The sequence below is a fragment of the Mastomys coucha genome, unplaced genomic scaffold (genome assembly GCF_008632895.1).
Source record: "Mastomys coucha isolate ucsf_1 unplaced genomic scaffold, UCSF_Mcou_1 pScaffold15, whole genome shotgun sequence".
Taxonomy (NCBI): Eukaryota; Metazoa; Chordata; class Mammalia; order Rodentia; family Muridae; genus Mastomys; species Mastomys coucha.
The window spans coordinates 17,336,193-17,354,157 of record NW_022196897.1 but is presented as its reverse complement, the minus strand read 5'-3'; the positions used below and the strand labels follow the sequence as shown (position 1 = coordinate 17,354,157).

General features: G+C 51.8%; 1 protein-coding gene across 3 annotated transcripts in view; it reads right to left on the bottom strand.

Annotated features, from left to right (window-relative positions):
* Positions 1-538: 538 nt before the first annotated feature.
* Med27 (mediator complex subunit 27) overlaps positions 539-17,965 on the bottom strand; it is a 178,653-nt gene continuing 161,226 nt past the window's right edge. For all 3 annotated transcript variants that reach the window (XM_031369581.1, XM_031369582.1, XM_031369583.1), the window contains 2 exons: positions 2,415-2,492; positions 539-938 (listed from right to left, as the gene is read on the bottom strand). In XM_031369581.1, the coding sequence (XP_031225441.1) occupies positions 804-938; positions 2,415-2,492 (213 nt within the window). In that variant the 3' untranslated portion in view covers positions 539-803. The remainder of the gene's footprint in view (positions 939-2,414; positions 2,493-17,965) is intronic.

The following is a 17,965-nucleotide window of genomic DNA, read 5'->3' as shown; positions in this document are numbered from 1 at the left end:
TTCAATTCTCTCCTCAGAAGAAGTCCTCAGTTTTCCAGCACTGATGTCCAGGACATAGCATTGCCAGTCCTGCCCCCCACCCCACCCCAAAGAGTAAAGGCAGACAGCCGTGGAAAGAACTCGCTTTCTCTACAGGACCATGGGTGTCTTCCAGGTCCAAGCCTGCTTAAGCTGTCCTTGGGCCACTAGGTCTTCCAAAGGGCAACTGAGGCAAAAAAAAACAAAAACAAAAAAAACCCAACCACTCCCTGACACCCCCCCCCCAAAAAAAACAAGCATCCCTCTTCCCTCCTTTTGAGACAGGCCCAGTGGCCCAGGTTGGCTTCTAACTCTCAATACAGCTGAAGATGACCTTGAACTCCAGATCCTGTCTCCACCTCCTAGCTAGGATTCCAGGCCTTCACCACCATGTGGAGCTGGAGATACAGGGCTTATGCTCCTAGCATGCCCAGCCCAAGGACTCTGTTTCAAATGCAAACTCTTCTGGTTAAACTGAGAGAATGTCAGACATCCTGTAAGAAGCAGGACACAGAGCTTGTCCAGGGTACAAAAGCTTTATTGTTTACAAAAATAAGTTACAAAAACCAACCAAGCATAACCAACGTAAGAATAAAGAGGCTCATTCCAGTAACAGCTCATGGAAGCAACAGACCCAGGGGCCAGCACACATGGAAGACCATCCTCCCATGATGACCAATACAGGTGACAGTTCTGCCAGGGAGAACAGCGACAGACTCCTATGTGGTAAATGGGTCTGGCTGGTCTGGGAAGGTGCTGCAGGCTGCCCAGGGATGGGGCTGGGGTCATTGCCGGCAGGTGTCATGGAACGCTTCCAGGGTTCGGAAGTCTCTCCATGTCGGGGGAAGGCCATCTTGTAGAAACTTCCCACAGCGCTGGCACGGGGCCTGGAACAGCTTAATGTAGCTTCTCAACCAGGTCTGAAAAAGGTGAGAGAGAAAAGAGAGAAAGGGATCAGGGAGCCCCTCAGTTGCCCTTTTGGATGACCTAGTGTCCCAAGGACAGAGCTTAAGCAGGTTTTGACCCTGGAAGACACCCCTGGATCCTACAGAAGAGCTGTCTAACCCCACAAGCCTGTCTCCCTGTGACTCAGTTCTGATGTCTCCTGTTCCTCCCAAGGTCTTGACACAGAAACCCCTACTGTCAGTGTTCCCCAAGGCTATCTATTTGGCACCATTGCCGGGTTCCCTGTTTCTAAACAGCTGCCTCTACCCTCTCCCCCATTCTGAGCAGCAGCCACAGGTACAGCTCCGAAGTGCTGTGAGATTCTGTTCCAGGGCAATGTGCTCTGAGCTAATCTCATTTCAGAGGCTGCCCCTCTCTGTCATGGTGGGGCTTAACACAGCTGGGGAGGCCCCAATGTCACCAAGTAACATAATAAGTGACAGTCACCTACCCTTGAGGTTGAGAGCTGAGGGCTCCCAGATGTCATGCATAAGGATGAGGCTCAGGTAACTCAATTCTCCACCTCAAGGAGACTCGTGGGTATAAAGGTCTAGAAGTAGAACCCACCGCCACAGGCAGACAGCCGAGAGCCGGGCAAGCCACATAACTCACTCCCCAAGGTGTCAACGAGGGGACAATACCCTCTGAAAAGGTTATTGATACAAGCAGTTCTCGAGGAGCAGATCTAGCCCACCCACAAGCTAGTGTAGGGTTTTGGAAATAACAGGAGGGTGATGGGTCTGCTCTACTTCAGGACTCCCCCATTTCAGTCAAGAGCATGTGCACCACGGAAGCCCATCATGTGCTCGCTCCTCAGCACGGGGAAGGACTCTGCGCCTTTGCGCTCAGTACTCGATGGCTTCCTCCCGACACTGTGCGGTCAGTTCCTAAGCCAGGCCTGTGTCTTGTGAGGAGTCACCTGTCTCTCTAAGCAGCTGTGACAGCAAACTGCCAAGCGACACTCCTTGTGGTCACCACTGCTCAGACCAGCAGGCAGGTATCCTGGCAGCCATGGTAGTGTGGAGACAAAAGGAGTTTCCTGGGTGGGCAAGGCAATGGCTAGTGACTTCTAGGGAAGCTGTCAGTAAGGTGGACTGGCTGTAGGGTCTGTGGCTATGTGACCGGCCCTGGGGAGAAGCCCTGAGGTCTTCGAGTAAACACCGCTTGTTTTGATCTGTGTTCGTGCTGAGCTGCTCTGGCTCCTGAGATTTGAGGACATGGCAGGGGAACTGAAGATGCGTCTTGCCACTCCTACATGCTCAAGTCCAGCCATAGGGCTTGATGGGTTAGGGGTGGACTAACCCACCTCTTCCACAGTGCGGGGAACCTGTGTAAGGCCACTTCTGTGGGCACTGCTTGCTCAGCTCTGATTCATGTCCCAGGGATCAGCTGGGGCAGGCGGACTCCCCAGATCTCTCCCAAGCTGGAAGGCCTGACCTGAGGCCACTTACCATGAAGGACCTGACCACGACGTCTGGCATCTGAGGTAACTGATAGTGAAGCAGGGCAGTGGTGGCATGGTCTGTCACCTAGGATGAAGGACAGCTACCGTCAGCCAGAAGGGGCTAGTTTCCTAAGCGACAGCCCTGCTGGGATCCCCCTGCACCCTTCCTTCCCACACCTAAATTAAAATCTCAAATAGGAAAATTAGGGTACAGGCCGGAGATGAGAAGAGTGTGGAGCATTCTGGCAACTAAACATCTGGACAGGAAGAAGCATGGGAGAGGGACAGGGTGCGACACTTTGCCAGACAGCAAGGGCACAATGATTTCAAATTGTCTCTGTGCTCCTCACCCAGGCTCTGCCCTGCCAGCTCTCCTGCAGGCTTGCCCCTTGCTCTGGTCCTCCTCCCCACCAGCCTTCCTGGCCTTCCCAGCTCTTCTGGGGACCCACTCATGTCTCCTGACTTCTCAGAAAGGTGGTAGCAAGGCCAGGGGGCCAGATGGCCTGGGGCGCATGGGAAACACCAGAGACACAGGCACTGTCTCTTGCCCTTCATCCCACCACTCTCCTTGGTCCTCAATATCCCGTTTTCAAAACGAAGGGACCAGTCAAGGATGTCCCGCAGGTCTGACCATCCCCAAACTAGTTAGGAGTTGACTAGTGGAAGGTATATTGGAATTAATGGCTTATCTGATTATCCTCATTAGAGACTCTTAAACATTTTCTTATTTACTTGGTGTGTTGTGTGTGTGCTCTTATATGTGGTGTGTAAGAGCATGTACCACAGAATGGGGGCAGAGGACAATCTCCAGGGGTTGGCTCTCTGCTCCCACCACCTATGTCCTGGAGATCAACTCAGGTCAGGCTTGGCAGCAGGCTCCTTTACCTGCTGAGCCGTCTTGCAGGCAGTGGAAATTCTTGTCATTACAAATATAGTTAAAAACAAAAGAGAACATGCTAGATAAAACGATCAACTCTAAGAACAAGAATCAACACAGGCCCAACATGCACGGACTTGTTGGTCCCCAGCCTCAGTGGGATACTATGAAACACCAGTGGCTATTAGGCCCACGGCAGCAGTGAGGCAAACTATTGGTGGGCAATGGGGAGGGCCAGTCTAGGCCAGGGGCCAGTGAGGATCGTCCTGAAGTTGCAGCACAATGTGAGGGCAGCTCTGCAGCCAGGCAAGCTGGTCCAGATGGACTTTAGCCCAGCAGAGGAGATTGTGGCTCCATGCTTCAGGGCAGGGGAGAGGACGGGCTGGCTAAGTTCTTCCCCAGCGAGCCCACTCCACTCTCCTGCTCAGTGCAGCATCCTCCCTGCCCTCCTCCTCCACCATCCCCTGCCCGCTTTCCTGCTCAGCATGCCCCCTGCCCTTGTTCTCTCCCCACAGCCTTCCTACATGATCTGTTCTTGTTCAAGCTGTGTCCCCAGGCCTAGAACCACAAGGCATACAGCAGGTACCCAATGCATACGTTAATTAAAGAGAGGACCGTGGAAATGCCCACTCCTGGGGACAGCACTGCTCTCCCACAGAGACATTCCTGGTGCCTGTGCTGCACAAGCCCGAGGAAGTCTTTCCCTGGGTGACTTTCAAGATAAACGTACTCCCTCTGCACCCCGGTGCCAGGCCTGCTTTTATTTTAAGCTCTCTGACAGACAGCTTTCTAAAATGAGCAGTGCTTTCTTCCCAAGCAGTAGCAATAACTGTGCCATGGTTGTGGGGACTGCTGGGGAGACAAGCGGGCTGTCTTTTTACTTAAAATGCCCACCAAAGTGCTGCTGTCCCCCAGTTGCACTCATGGCTACTTTCCTGAGATGGGTGCTGTCCATAGCACTGACTCTCCAAGGCCCTCTGGAGGGGTCAGAGCTATCTGTTCAACTGCTGGAGCTGGCCTGCCTCAGTCCTGTTGCCGAGAGGTGACATCCAAGGCAGGGTTGCTTGCTTGGATACAGTTATGTTTCTTTCTTCTCGGTTAATACAAATGACTACCATATGAAATTCTCGAAGCCTTACAAGCTACAAAGACATCCTCACAGGTGACCATGGGAGAGGGTCTGTGTCCTACTTCTAATCTCCACAAGCATGTGAGTCCCTGTCTGGTGGCTGCCATCAGTGGGAGCAGAGAAAGGTGTCTCTAAATGGGCATGCCCCTGTAGTGCCCCATGGTTTCACACTACCTGCTTGGCCCCTGTAGCCTATGAAATTTGAGACCTCTAGCCAAGTCTGACAGGACTGTCTCTGCAAATGCCCCAAGCCTTGAACACAGGCCCTTTATCCCCACTCCTGGCCTTACTTCCTGAGCTTGACGGACTGTGGTCCAGGTGAGGGTCTGAAAGCTGGTCTTGCAAATGAGGTGCAGGAAGACCTGTCTATGAGCTGAGGTGTACAGGCTAGCCAAGAGGGCTGGCTGAGCCAATGAGAATGATCTGCTGCAGATACGGAGGAGCCAGGCACTCTCTGACCTGGCATCTGATTCACAGGCAAGGGCACCTAATGAACCTGGCCACTCTTGGCCTGCCATTTGGCTAAATCTAGCCTTCTTTTCAGAGTCCCATTAAAAGTACTCTCTTTAATTGCCAAATGGTGGCAGGTTTTGCTCTGGCTACTGATGTGATTGGTCATTTAGTCTCTCAATATCCCACCACCTAGCTCAGCAACATTTTAACATAAGGCAACAAAAACAGCTGACTTCTGAGTCTCCCCAGGTCCTTTCCCAGTTTTCTGATTCCCATAGCTGAACTCCCAGTACTGGGCAAAGCTCCACCCATGTGCTCTCTCTAGTCCTCAAAGCTTTATTCCACTTTCAATAAGTGTGTGTGTGTGTGCGCGCGCGCGCGCGTATGCGTGTACACACACACACAAAAGTATATATAAAATCGTTTTACACTTTCAATAACAAAGTTGTGTTTTGTTCAGCATTGAAGATGTAGAAGAAACATGACAGTGCAACAAAAAGACTGCTGTTAACTAATTTTATGAGGACCCAGGCTTGGGCCCATTGTGTTGTAAGCTAATGCTGATCGTTCCCTGGGAGATAAAAGGGGCCTGCTCATCTAGGGAGGCCAGGGAAGAGCACTAATGCTCCTGAGAGACCAAGGCCAAGGAGGATGCATTGCCTGCAGGTTGAGTGCTGGGCTGAAACAAAGCTTGTAAAAACATCAAAGTGCTTGGAACCTAGGGAGAACAGGCAGGCAGGGAGGGGAGGAAGCAACACTGAAGCAACACTGTCAGGCAGACATGGACTAGGCAGGGTACCATGGATGGAAGATAGGAACTGCAGGGTAGCTAGAGATCCAGAAGCCTTGCCTTCCACTCACTGCAGGGAACCAGAGACCTGCCTGGCTCCCTGTGGGTTCCCATCTGGAGGGCCAAGACAGCAGGCTGGGTTGACTGAAGTTCCCTCTGCCTCAGCTCAAGGCTGTGAAAGTCTTTGTGCACCCAGATGGAGGAGAACTGAGTGGGGTGGGGGTGGGAGGGCAGAAGGACTTTTTCACGAGACCTTGGAGCAGCTGCCAGTCAACACTCTGGGGAGGGGCTGCCAGTCAAAGCAGCATCCCTAAGCTCCTCTGCCATATTGAGGTGCAGAGTGCCCCGAGCCTCCCTTCCAGGCTGAAGCTCTTTTAGAAAGCAGTGCATGTGGGCAGCCCTCTGGGCGACAGGCTCACTGCTCCATACCTGGTCCTGCCCTTCCTAGGAGTAGGATGACCTTGGGCATGGATTCCATGGGTCAGGAGAGGGACAGCATCTGACCTTACTCAACCCTCACATCAGTGACGGTAGTGACAGTAGAGGGACCATTCCAAGTGCCATCTGCAAGTCAGGGAGGACTGGGATTTCAAGGTATTTACTTAGGTTAGGTGGTTATTGTGCAGCAGGGCAGGGCTTGTCCAGGTCACACAACCTGAGCTGAAGGCCAGGCTCTGACCTACACCTAGTAGGCTCCCACTGGAGGACTTCTTGGGTGGACAAGTGGTGCCAAATTGTGGGTTTTCTCCTCTCCTAGGGAGGGGCTGAGACAGACTCCCAAACTGTGGACAAGGCTCCTTTCTTCCTAGCTAGAGCCTCTGCCTATTTGCTGCTAAGCACAAGGGTCTCTTTCTCTACTGCACTGGCCAGGGGGACACGGGAGCAGCAGGGTGAGGAAGGCTGCAGCGCACAGTGGTTCAGAGGAAGTTCAAAGCATGGAAGGTTGGGGGTCCTGGTGTAGTGCAGAGGCCATGTGTTTCACTGTCCAGTGATGAATCTGGACACATCCCTGCCCCAAGCCAGGGTCCCACAGCAACCAGACCCTCAAGGGGAAAACCAAAGGCCACAGTGGTGACCTAGGAAAGGTTTGGAGAGGGGATGCTCTTAGACTACTACACTCCCCTGAAATGGAAGGGTCTGCAAGTAAGAGGATGAAGACAGCCATCAGCAGCCAGGGGTAGGAACAACACGGTCTACAGCAGGGACCTTGGCAGTGTGCATTCCTCCTCCCCTTCCTCATTCCATACAGCTCTAACCTGGAGTGGTTGTTTCTTTTAGAACAAGAAACCCCTGAATGTCTTCAGGGGCTCAGGAAACCTCACAGGTGGGAGATATTACTTGCAGGAACCAGACCCAGCTTTTAGAAGTTGTTGAGGGGTGCTGCCTAAGAGCTCAGGATATTAGGAAGCCCAGGCCACCAGGGGGGAGGACAGCAGCTCTAGGTGAGCTGGCCTCTGCCTTCAGCAATCCTCTATCCTTTCTAAGGCAAGGGTTACTGGACAGTTTCATTTATCCTTAGATAAGGGTATGTCCCCACCAAGCTAGGAATCTGGGGCTGCTATTAAAAGCCTTCCCCTGAGAGGTTCAGAGACAGGGGAAGGAGGCACCCAAGTAACTACAGCTGTTTATTTAAAAGAGAACTTAAAAGGTGGGGGCTAGTCTCTGGCTTCCCTCGAGGCAGCACCAACCTCCATATGCATGCTGTAAAGGTAAAATGTGACTTGGTGGAGGGTGGGCAGCCTGGGTGAGGGCAGATGGCCTGGTCCTGCAGGTCCTCAGTGTAGGTTCCCAGTCACTCCTTGCTAGCACTCAGCTAAGGAGAAGCACTATCTCTGGCCCTTCCCAGGAATGACTTTAAAACCTGTTTTTAAAAAGAGAGGGTCTTCCTCTGAAGCCCTGGCTGGCCTGGGACTTACTATGTATGCTATGCTGGCCTCAAACATACAGAGATCCACCTCTACCTCCCTCTCCCTCTTGTGTGCTAGGACTAACAGTGTGCACCACTATGCCAGATACAATCAATTAAAAAAAAAAAGGTGGCAGATGCCACAGTGAGAGGTGCCCGCCTGACGCTTTGATGTGATACCATCTTTACTAGGTCCTGGGTTTGCTAGCTCCTCTCCCTAGCTCTAGGCTTCACCAAGGCTGGCAGCACCACTCAGCCGGCAGCAAACTGAATGTGCCACTAATGTGCTCATGCCCTCCTCCAGCACTGGGAAGTAGAAGTAGCCTTAGTGGGTGAAGATGCTTTAACACTGTGGAGGGGCCAGCCCAGGCAATCTAGGGCTCGGAGACAACAGCAATCCCAAACTTGTGAGGAGGAGCCCCAAGCAATGCTCAGGAGTAAATTATTTGTGGTGTCTGGAGCCAGCTATGGGAGCTTGGCATGTTAAGGGTTAAAGAGATGGCAGCCCTGATAGCACCCCTGCACAAGCTTTAGGGTGAATCCTGAAGGCGGCCTTAGAAGTCTTCATTCTATGAAAAGGAGTCACCATTATCTCAAAATTGGAATGCTCCGAGTCCTGAAAGTGGTGTTGGGGGCCACAGGAGAGTCTCAGACAGAAGCTTCTATAACACGGACGAAGGCACGGCAGGGCAGAAGCAGGCAGGGGATTTACCGCTTATTATGCAGCCCTAGTCTCTAATCGGAGACAGGATTTGTGTGCCGTAGGCTCAGCAGGCCTGGGGGCCCAAAGAGGAAGACCGGAGGCCCACAGGGACTGGGGATTACTCCAGCAAAATCGATATTCTGCTTTGTGTGATGAAGGAGCCATCTGCATGGGCTCTGCAGAGCTTACCGCTGTCACTGGGGCCAGGTCATGCTGGCCTGGGACTTCTGGGACATGATCAGCAGGCTGGCTGGGTCAAAGAGGAGAGGTGGAAACAGACCCAGCTGCTCTATCAGCCTCAAATCCCTTACACACCTTTGAGATCAAGTCCTGCATTTGAGAAGTACGTGCCTGCAGATGCAACATGCTTAAGACAGGTTCTAGCAGGCACAAACTCGGGCTTCCAAAAATTAGCATCTGGGTGGGGCAGCCTACAGTAACCCTTTAGGGTTTCAGATATGACACCACTGACGTCTGGAAGAAGCTCTCAATTCCCTGGGCCCAGGCAGACTGGCTGTTGATGGCCTCCATGGATGACTGCGTGCTTAAACATCTGGCATAGATTGGTGTGCCTCAGTCTCCTTTCAGCTCATCGTTGACAATATGGTGACCTGTGATCCTGTCTAAGACAGCACTGCTGTCTGACCCTGTCTGGAGTGCTCTTTTCTCTAAGCCCTTAGAGTACTGGTACTCAGTCTGGTGGCTCCCTGTCCTGACAGGCACCTGGTGGCTCCCTGTCCTGACAGGCACCTGGTGCTTAGGGCTAGTTTTCTTGTGTGTACTTCTACAGCCCTTTGGGTAATTGAGTCTGGCACTGTGTGCAGGACTGTGACCAGATGCTCCATCTCCAGGCTGCACTCTCTGGGAATGAGGCCACCTGGGCTGCATTTTTGTCCCTGGGCCAGCTTTGGACATTAGAGAGCAGCATGTCTCTGCACTGGGCAACACAAACATAGTAGTAGGACCCAGACTAAGGGATTTAGTGGGAAGGCCTCAGGCAGTTGGAGGGGAGGGGATGCAGCACACAGGATGGGAGGAGAGAGCCCGGGGCCTGGGAGAACAGCGACACCACAGTCTTCCTGGTGCTGGGGAACTCTCCAAGGTTCTGACCACTGTGCATTTTCACATAGCAGGGTTGAGGAGAGCCACATGGTGGGTCCTTGACAGTTTCTCAAGATTAAGAAGTCGAGGCTTTTCCCTAGATGAGATGGTAAAATGCCAGGCCATTGCTGGCTGCCCCTGGCTGCCAGTGAAGTCTTGGCCTGGAGAACCTGAACTGCTCACCTTTACTATGTGCCGCATTTCTGGAATTGACATAGTCATACCTACTTCTCCATCAGATATGCAGTAACAAGGCAATGGCTGTGGGGATCAGTGTATCCACTACAGGCCATATAAGGTTGGTGTCACTGGAGGGAGACGTGTCCTCAGGACTGTACATACTATCCCAAGTCCTGGCCTATCAAGTTGCTCAGTGGGTATAGCTGGCAGCTTTAATTCTTGTGTATTTTACACCAAAGCTGCCCACTCTTTGGCTAGGGAAAGAGATATCAGGGCCAGGAAGATGGAGGAGGCTTTGGTGGGAGTGGCTGGGCTTGCCATGCTAGCTGGATCTTCAGTTTAGTTTACAAAAATACCTCCCTTAAAATGGAGACATGCATGGGCTGGAGAGTTGGCTCAGTGCTTAAGAAAACTGACTGCTCTTCCAGAGGACCTGATTTCAATTCCCAGCAACCACATGGTGGCTCATCTGTAATGGGATCTGATGCCCTCTTCTGGTGTGTGTCTGAAGAGAGCAATGTTAGCATTCTGTATAAACTCCACCCCCACAGATAGCTGGCAGCAGCCAGATATGCACCTCCCCATGGTTACCTGGCAACGGCCAGGTAGGCCTGGCCCTATAAAAGGGGCTGCTTGCCCACTCCTCTCTCTTTCTTACTCCTGCTCCTCTCCCTTACCTCTTGCTCCCCCTCTCTCCCCATTCCCTTCCCCCTCTCTCAACCTAGTCATGGCCATCCCCTACTTCTCTACGCTCTCCTTCTCTCTGCCTTTCTCTGCCTCTGCTACCCTCTTAACTCCCCTCCTCCCCTCCTCCTGAATAAACTCTATTCTATACTATACCAGCCTGTGTCTGGTCCTTCAGGGGAAAGGGATGCCTCGGCATGGGCCCACTGAGGCACACCCTTCCCCCACACCTCGCCAGAACATATTCTTATAGCTCTTTCTCTTTTTATGATCACAACAAGCAACAGTGTACTTCCATATAATAATAAATAAATCTTTCTTTTAAAGCAATGCTTCTCTTTAAAATGGAGGGGCATGCACATAAATAGCTGTAGATTCCAGGTTCTGTGGTCCTCAGCCCCTGTGACAGCTACAGAGACAGCAGCAGGAATAGCACATGCTATACATACACTTGCCAGGAAAGCTTAGTGTCAAGCCCCTCACCATGGATGATCTTCTCAACCTGAAGGAGGTGTGATCTGTTTCCCCTCTGTGCAGAGGTAGGAGCTGAGCCTGTGCAGGACACATTCTTGGCCAGAGGTCCATAGCATAGCATAGCCCGTGCTATGCTAGCTGTGTATATAAAGTGCCCGGTCCACTGTGCAATGGAAACTGGCCAGTAGGGAGCAGAGGAGATGGAGGGGGCCTTCCTCAGGAGGAAAGGTCACTTTGAGGCAGGGCAGTAGGGATCACTTGTACATGAAGGTAACTATATATGTCCTGCCTATGATATCAGTTCCCCTGACAGCATGCTCTCTCCAATACAGATGAGCAAACTGAGGAGGCAGGGCCAGGATCTGACCACCTGCAGATGGCTCTTGCTGGAACAGTCACTTTAGGGAGCATGATGGGAAGCAGCCAGACTTGGAGCGTGTAGACCAGCAGTGCTGGCAGCTTGAGCTGTGGGATGGGGGGGGGGGGGGGGGGGGGGGGGGGGGGCAGGAATGGGAGCAGCCGGTCTTCTCAGAAGTAACTGTCAGATCTGATGGCCTGTCCTGTGTCCCTTCCCTCCAAGAAGGGAACAATCGAGATGATAATGAATGATTGCCCTGTGACCCCTCTAATGGCAGAAACCCACAAACCACTTCTGGGGTAACTCAGTAAATCAAATAGGCCACTGGGCTGGCTAGGCACAGCTGGGTGCACTTGAGTACTTGAGCTGTGACCACACTGCACCCAGCAGGGTGCCTGAAGGAAAGGGGCTCAGGCCTATAAGAGGCCAACAAATGCGAATGCGGAAATCTGTTCTTGGAGGAGAGGGTGTGGAGCAGCCCTCAGGGAAGGTGGTGGCTGGGGCTCTTGGCAGCCAGCTCAGCCCAGACACTTCTTCCTCTCTCCCTTGGCTCCTAAGCCTAGGTGGATATTTAGCCAGACATCAGTCTGGACCGGCTGGTGGCTGAGGGCACAATACCCTCTACGATGCCTAAGGGATCCTCTGCCTCTCTTTCCTACAATTCAACAGCCTACTCCCAGATGAACACACTTCTTCCTCCTGTGTACCACCATCAGGAACCTACCTGTCTACATGAAGCTGTTCATCTGTCCTGGTACTTGTGAAAACTGTCCCCTCAGCTCTGTCCACTTGGGACACACTTGTGAGGGTCCCTTAAAGTTCGAGAGCCTCTCTGGTACAAGGGCTGGGTAGGGTGTGGCCCGAGATTCTCACCACAACCTCTACCTCTCTAGACTTTCAGTTGTGGCACATTGGCCACGAGTCTTGGTTGAATTATTTTTTCTGAGGAGCAATGTAGGAGGTTGGCAGGGGCACTCAGAGACTAGTGAGTGAGCCCCTGGGTGATGTGAGATGCCAAAGCAGGGGCCAGTGCTCAGGTCACACCCAGCTCAGCCTCGCTGAGGGAAGGAGGGCTCTTGTCCTCTGGAAGTTTCCTGTGTTGGGACTTGGATATGAGGGTACTGTGGGACAGTACTGAGTCAAGCAAGCCTCAGTGCACACAGCCTCTTTCTAGAGCGCCAGTCTCCTGGGCTGACTCTGCCCACCCTCCTGATGAGTACACTCAGTGGCACCTCTGCAGAGACCATTCCCAGAAAAGGCCCCCGTCTTTCACATCAAAGAATAGCCGAGTGAACAAAGAGGTGAAGAGGGCAGTGGCACCCCACGGGTACCCCAGCTGTGTACTGTGGTGCAGGACATGGCGGTTTCTGCACCATCTGCTGACTGTGGAACAATGGCCACGGCTAAGAGTAGACTTCCGAGGCCAATGGCGAGGTTTGGTTTCTGCCCTCAGGAGGGTACACTAGCTCCTTAGAGACTTTTTACGCCCCCACACTGTCTGTCTGGGGTCTCTATGCTCTCTCACCTTTCTCTAGCCCCTGCAAGGACTTCATGCAGCGAGTGGCTGCAGACAGGCTCTCACTTCCCCTGCCATGCACCCCCCTCCAGATGCTGGGGGAAAATGCACACTGTTTTGAAATGAGGGGGTTAAAGGTCAAAACAGTGAGTGCCCCAGCAGAGTTTAAATGGCAGGAAAATGTGAACTTGCTTGAAGCCTTTGCTGGCTCTGTGGCTCTGGCCTTTCAGAGGGTCCCCTTATTTCTGTATTTCATTCTCTGAATCCACACTGCTGGAAACTCACTGGCTATAAAAAGCCGCTTCGCCCTAGGATGAAGTGCAAGACGCCTCTGGGGTAGTGCAGTAAATGACAGGCACCTGTTGGCAGTCAGAGCCTCACAGCAAGCTGTCCGCCAAGCAGCCTCTGCCTTGCACTTGGGTACGGAGTCTAACGAGTAAGATAGAAGAAGGCTTGCTGACAGTCAGTGTCCTCAGACAAAAGGCAAGCATTCACTCCTCAGGACTGGTTTGCTACAGAGCCACAGGGGCTGCGGCTCTGACTGAGGGGCTTGAGCACGGGCCTCTGGACAATGTGACAGTGGCCTGCCTTCCCCTGCTCTGGTTCCTGAAGTAAAAAGACATGGATAAGTTTGCTTTGGCTCTCTAAGGTACCAGTCCCCGTCTATCCAGAGGGAAGTTCAGGGGCTTCCTGCCCTCCCGAGGGCCCCTGAAGCAGTACAATTGTGTCAGGAAAGGGAAAAAGGTGCCCTCAGAGCACTGGGTAGTGGGGGTGGGGCTTCAAGCTTCTGCAATGGCCAGGGAGTCTCAGCTCAGAATTGGGTGTACTAATGCAGTCTACTCTGAAGTCAAGCTCTTCAGGAAGTGGGTGATTCTGCTGAAGTCCCCCGACTTAGGGGACAGAACTTCCTTGTCACAGTGACTGCCCTCCTGACCCAGAGGAACTTACTGCCCTGGGCTAGGGTTTTCTCAATAATCTGACCTTGAGGCCTATGCTGGCTATCTACTGGGCTGAGAGGTGCAGGAGAGCCCAGCAGCATCAACAAGCACACACCACATTTATGTGGGGGACAGGCAAACAGAAGTGAGAAAGGGGTGGGGGTGGGGTTCCTAAAAAGCAAAGCTTACAAGGACCAACCAGCCCTGCTATCTGGCGCTTTGAATCCCAACTCTAACCATCACTCAGAAGGCTGTGCAAGCCAGACTAGCCTTGCACAGAGTGGCCCCAGCTCTGCTGTCTATGTGTGGCCGTCTGTGGGCAGGGAATGGAGCAGGGAACAGGATGCCAGATGCACCTTCTTCCTGCCACCAGCCCCTTCTGCAAGCTTGAAGCACGGGCTCTCTAATGTGACATTGCACCACACCCATTCCATGGGGCATGATTAGCAGAAGCTTTACTGAGAGGATTAAGCTGGATTCCGTAGTACATTATTTTCTCAGCTATCCCTCCATCTGACAGCACAGGCAATCTCTAGTAGGAAGTCTTACTTGCCCCTGAGAGGAGGCAGAGACCTCACCATTACCTGTCCTTCCTTTTAAGGAGACCCTTGACATCTGTATGGTGGCAGTCTTTAACCCAGGGTAGGTGAGCACTGGAGGTTAATCATTTAGATATAATAGGGCCAGGGAGAGGACATAGAACCCGAAGTGTCTGGGCACTGCTCTAGGTGGGTAAAGCACCACCGTGTGGGTCAGTCCATCCTCACTACTGCAGAGAGGCCGTGTAAAGTACACAGGGAGACTGGCGGGTGGCCATGTACCTCTCCAACTGTCCATTTTAGACTCTGTCGCTGTGTGTGTCTGCAAGCTCTGACAAAGACTGCATGGCAGTCTGTTTCCAGGGAGGGGTGGGTAAAAGCATGGTAGCACAGTCTAAGTCTGTGCTTCAGAAAATCCCCATTCCACACTCTGCCTGAGTCCCTAATAACGTCCCACATACATTAAAAAACGACTCCCACGGCACGGAGCAGTTTTTAAGAAAGCATGGCAAGGAGGCCTTACTCCCAGGGTGGGCTCACAACCATAGACCAGGCTCTGGGCTGCAGGTTGCCAGGCCTCCGGGCTTGAGAAATCCTGAGGGCCACTGTAGGGTCTAGAGAAGAAATTCATTATGATGCCACAGAGGGCACAAAGGTAAGGACCAGGTTAAAGGAAATACAAACACCAGTTTTAACGATGCTGACTCTTCTGGCATGAGTGGTTTTCTTTCTTCTCTTTGCAGTCACAATGGAAAGAAGTTTGTCAAGAACAACATGGAAAATACTAATGTTTATAGCTAAAGTGGCACCCACGCCAGCTATGCCAGCCATGCCAACCATGCAAATATCTCCAGCTTGGTAGCTTAGCAAGCACACAGAGCCCGCATAGGTCCCGGGAACTGAAGGCTGGACGTGGCCTTCACAGTTCCTTCCATTCAGCTCTGGGATGGGAGCAAGGTTCCATCCCATTATGTTTCTAGGGACAGTGTTTGAAGGAATGCAGACCCAGTACAATGATGTTTTCAGTTGAATGATGTTCTTGCTTTTGAAACATTTTGAGCTTTATGCAAGAACTGCACAGATGGCCCAGACAGACCTTGTTATAACTACTTTCCTCAGCACTGTGGCCAAAACCCAACAAGTGGAGAGATGGCTCATCTGGGCTCAGTTTGAGGGCACAGACCCACAAGGAGAACAAGATGTGGGAGCAGGTGGCTCTAGAGCTGCTGAGTGCACGGCTGGGATTCTACACCACCTCACTCCTCCCCAGAACAGAGTGGATGCACAAAACTCCAGGCCTGACCTTCAGCAGCCTAGTTCCTCTAGGCAGGCCTGACCTCCCAAGTTTTACAATTTCTTGAAATAGTGCCACCAGCTAGTTTCAAACACATAACTTTATGGTGTACAATTTACATTCAAACCATACTAATTAACAATCTTATTTAAGTCACCTTATTGGGCACATACTTGGTTAGCTCGCCTAACTCCACCTTACATGTCAACTACTCCTTTAGACCACTAATGACATCCTCTGAAGCCCTGACACTGATGGCTCATTTCTGGGTTCAGAGTTACCATGGAAACGTGTGTGTGTGTGTGTGTGTGTGTGTGTGTGTGTGTGAGTGCATCCATCCACCCTGGATATGGGCAGTGTCATTCCAACTGCTGGGTCCCAGCAGCTCTGAACTCTGTCTCCCTGCTGGATCCTTACTCTAGCAGCCCTGGCTCTGGTTTGGCACTGCTGGCTTTTCCGATGTAGGGCAAACCTTATTTCAGGATAGCACACTTTATTTAGGTGTGACAAGGTCATGACTCCTGAATGCTCCTGTGTATGAGATTCCCTCAGGCTGTGCATATGATTGCAAACAGGACTGTGGTCACAGTGATGAGAGGGTAGCCACCATGGCCTCTGTTGACTGCATTCTGAGCAAGGGGCTTCTCTCATAGGGGTGAAATGCTGGTGATCTAGACAGAAGGCTGGCGAAAAAGCAGTTACCCAACTCCAAGGAACTGTTCACTTTAAAATAGCTCACTTTATATTATGCAAATTCCACTTTAATTAAGAGAACAAAAAAGCCTATGCCTCTTGGCACACCTTGGGCACTACTTACTCATGGGAGAACTTGGGCCAAGTGTCCCAGCTCTGAGTGGTCCCTGAGGTATGTCTTACCAACCAGAGCACAGTATCCACATTCTGTCCACAGCCTGAGAGACTTGCCTAACCAGGGCTCTTTAAGACTCCTCATGGAATCCTCCTGAGCACTCTGTCTGAAGGCCATCCCTCCTCTGGCCGCCTGGCACAGCCCCTGGACAGCCTGTCTACTTGTGTTATCCCCCTGGTATTCCTGGACCGAGCACAGAGCCTGGCAACAGGAAAGGGAACTGCAGAGAAGCACTGATGTCCTTGTCAGGAGAACAGATGAGATGGCAACTGTCGGGCCAGTCCAGAGCATAGGGGACAAGGGTGTTGCCTGCAGGGGAGCTGGCCCAAGTGCTCACACACAGTGGGGCCACATTGTTAGGAGCTTCAAGCTCTCGGAGCTGAGGAACGGAATTCTCATATAATTTTTCATTTAATTTTTTTTTTTTTTTTTTTGAGACAGGGTTTCTCTGTGTAGCCCTGGCTGTCCTGGAACTCACTCTATAGACCAGGCTGCCCTCAAACTCAGAAATCCGCCTGCCTCTGCCTCCCAAGTGCTGGGATTGAAGATGTGTGCCACTGCTGCTGGACCTTCACTTAAATTTTTAAAAATTTAATTTTTATGTGTATGGGTACTTTGCTTGCATGAATGCCTGGGTGTGTGCAGTGCCCTCTGCCCTTAGAGGCCAAAAGAACACACCCGATCATTTGTAAGCTGCTTATATGTAAGCTGGGAATAAACGCAGGTCCTCTGAAAGAGCAACAAGCTTTCTAGCTACTGAACTGCTCTCCCAGCCCCATTTCTCAGTTGTCTTAACAGTTCTTTATGGCTGTTCAGGGAAGAGCTAAGCAAGCAGTCATGGGGCAGGAGGTGGAGTGGAGCAGGCTGGGCTGAGTGCTGCCTGCTTCTCTCAGCCATCTCCATGCCCTCGGGCCAACCACAGGGGCTGAGAAACCCTGTGGAGCTTGGGATCATCTGAAAGTCTCTGCCTTGATATAGGTCTACACTATACACAGCAAGCCCCTGTGCGAGCATACAATCCCCTGGGCTCCGACACTAGAACTACCACTTATTCCCTCAGAATCAAAATATGACCCTCCGAGGCTATTCCCCTGCTCCACCCATCCTTAAACTACCTGTTTCCCCATGTCTTATAAATGCATGTCAAATTTTCCCTCCCACCCCCCACTTTTGTAGCTCAGGGAGCTCCTGTGCGAGGACGGCGTGGGACTTCTGATTCTCCTACCTCCACGTTCTAAAGGCTGGGATTACAGGTGTATGCCACCATGTCAATACATCCTACAGCTTCGTGCATTCTAGGCAAGGGCTCTACCTCGACCAAATCACAGCTCCAACCTTTCATCCCCCCCTTCACTTTTTAATTTTTTTTAAATTTATTTATTATTATAAATGAGTACACTGTAGCTGTCTTCAGACACACCAGAAGAGGGTATCAGATTTCATTATGGGTGATTGTGAGCCACTGTGTGGTTGCTGGGATTTGAACTCATAACCTTCGGAAGAGCAGTCGGTGCTCTTACCCACCTCACCACCTCACCACCACCCCCCTCCTCGCTTTTTAAAAAGCCCCCGAGCTTTGCAGTGGTGGCACATGCCTTCAATCCCAGCACTTGGGAGGCAGATTTCTGAGTTCAAGGTCAGCCTGGTCTACAGAGCGAGTTCTAGGACAGCCAGAGAAACCCTGTCTCAAAAACCAAAATAAATAGATAGATAGATAGATAGATAGATAGATAGATAGATAGATAGAT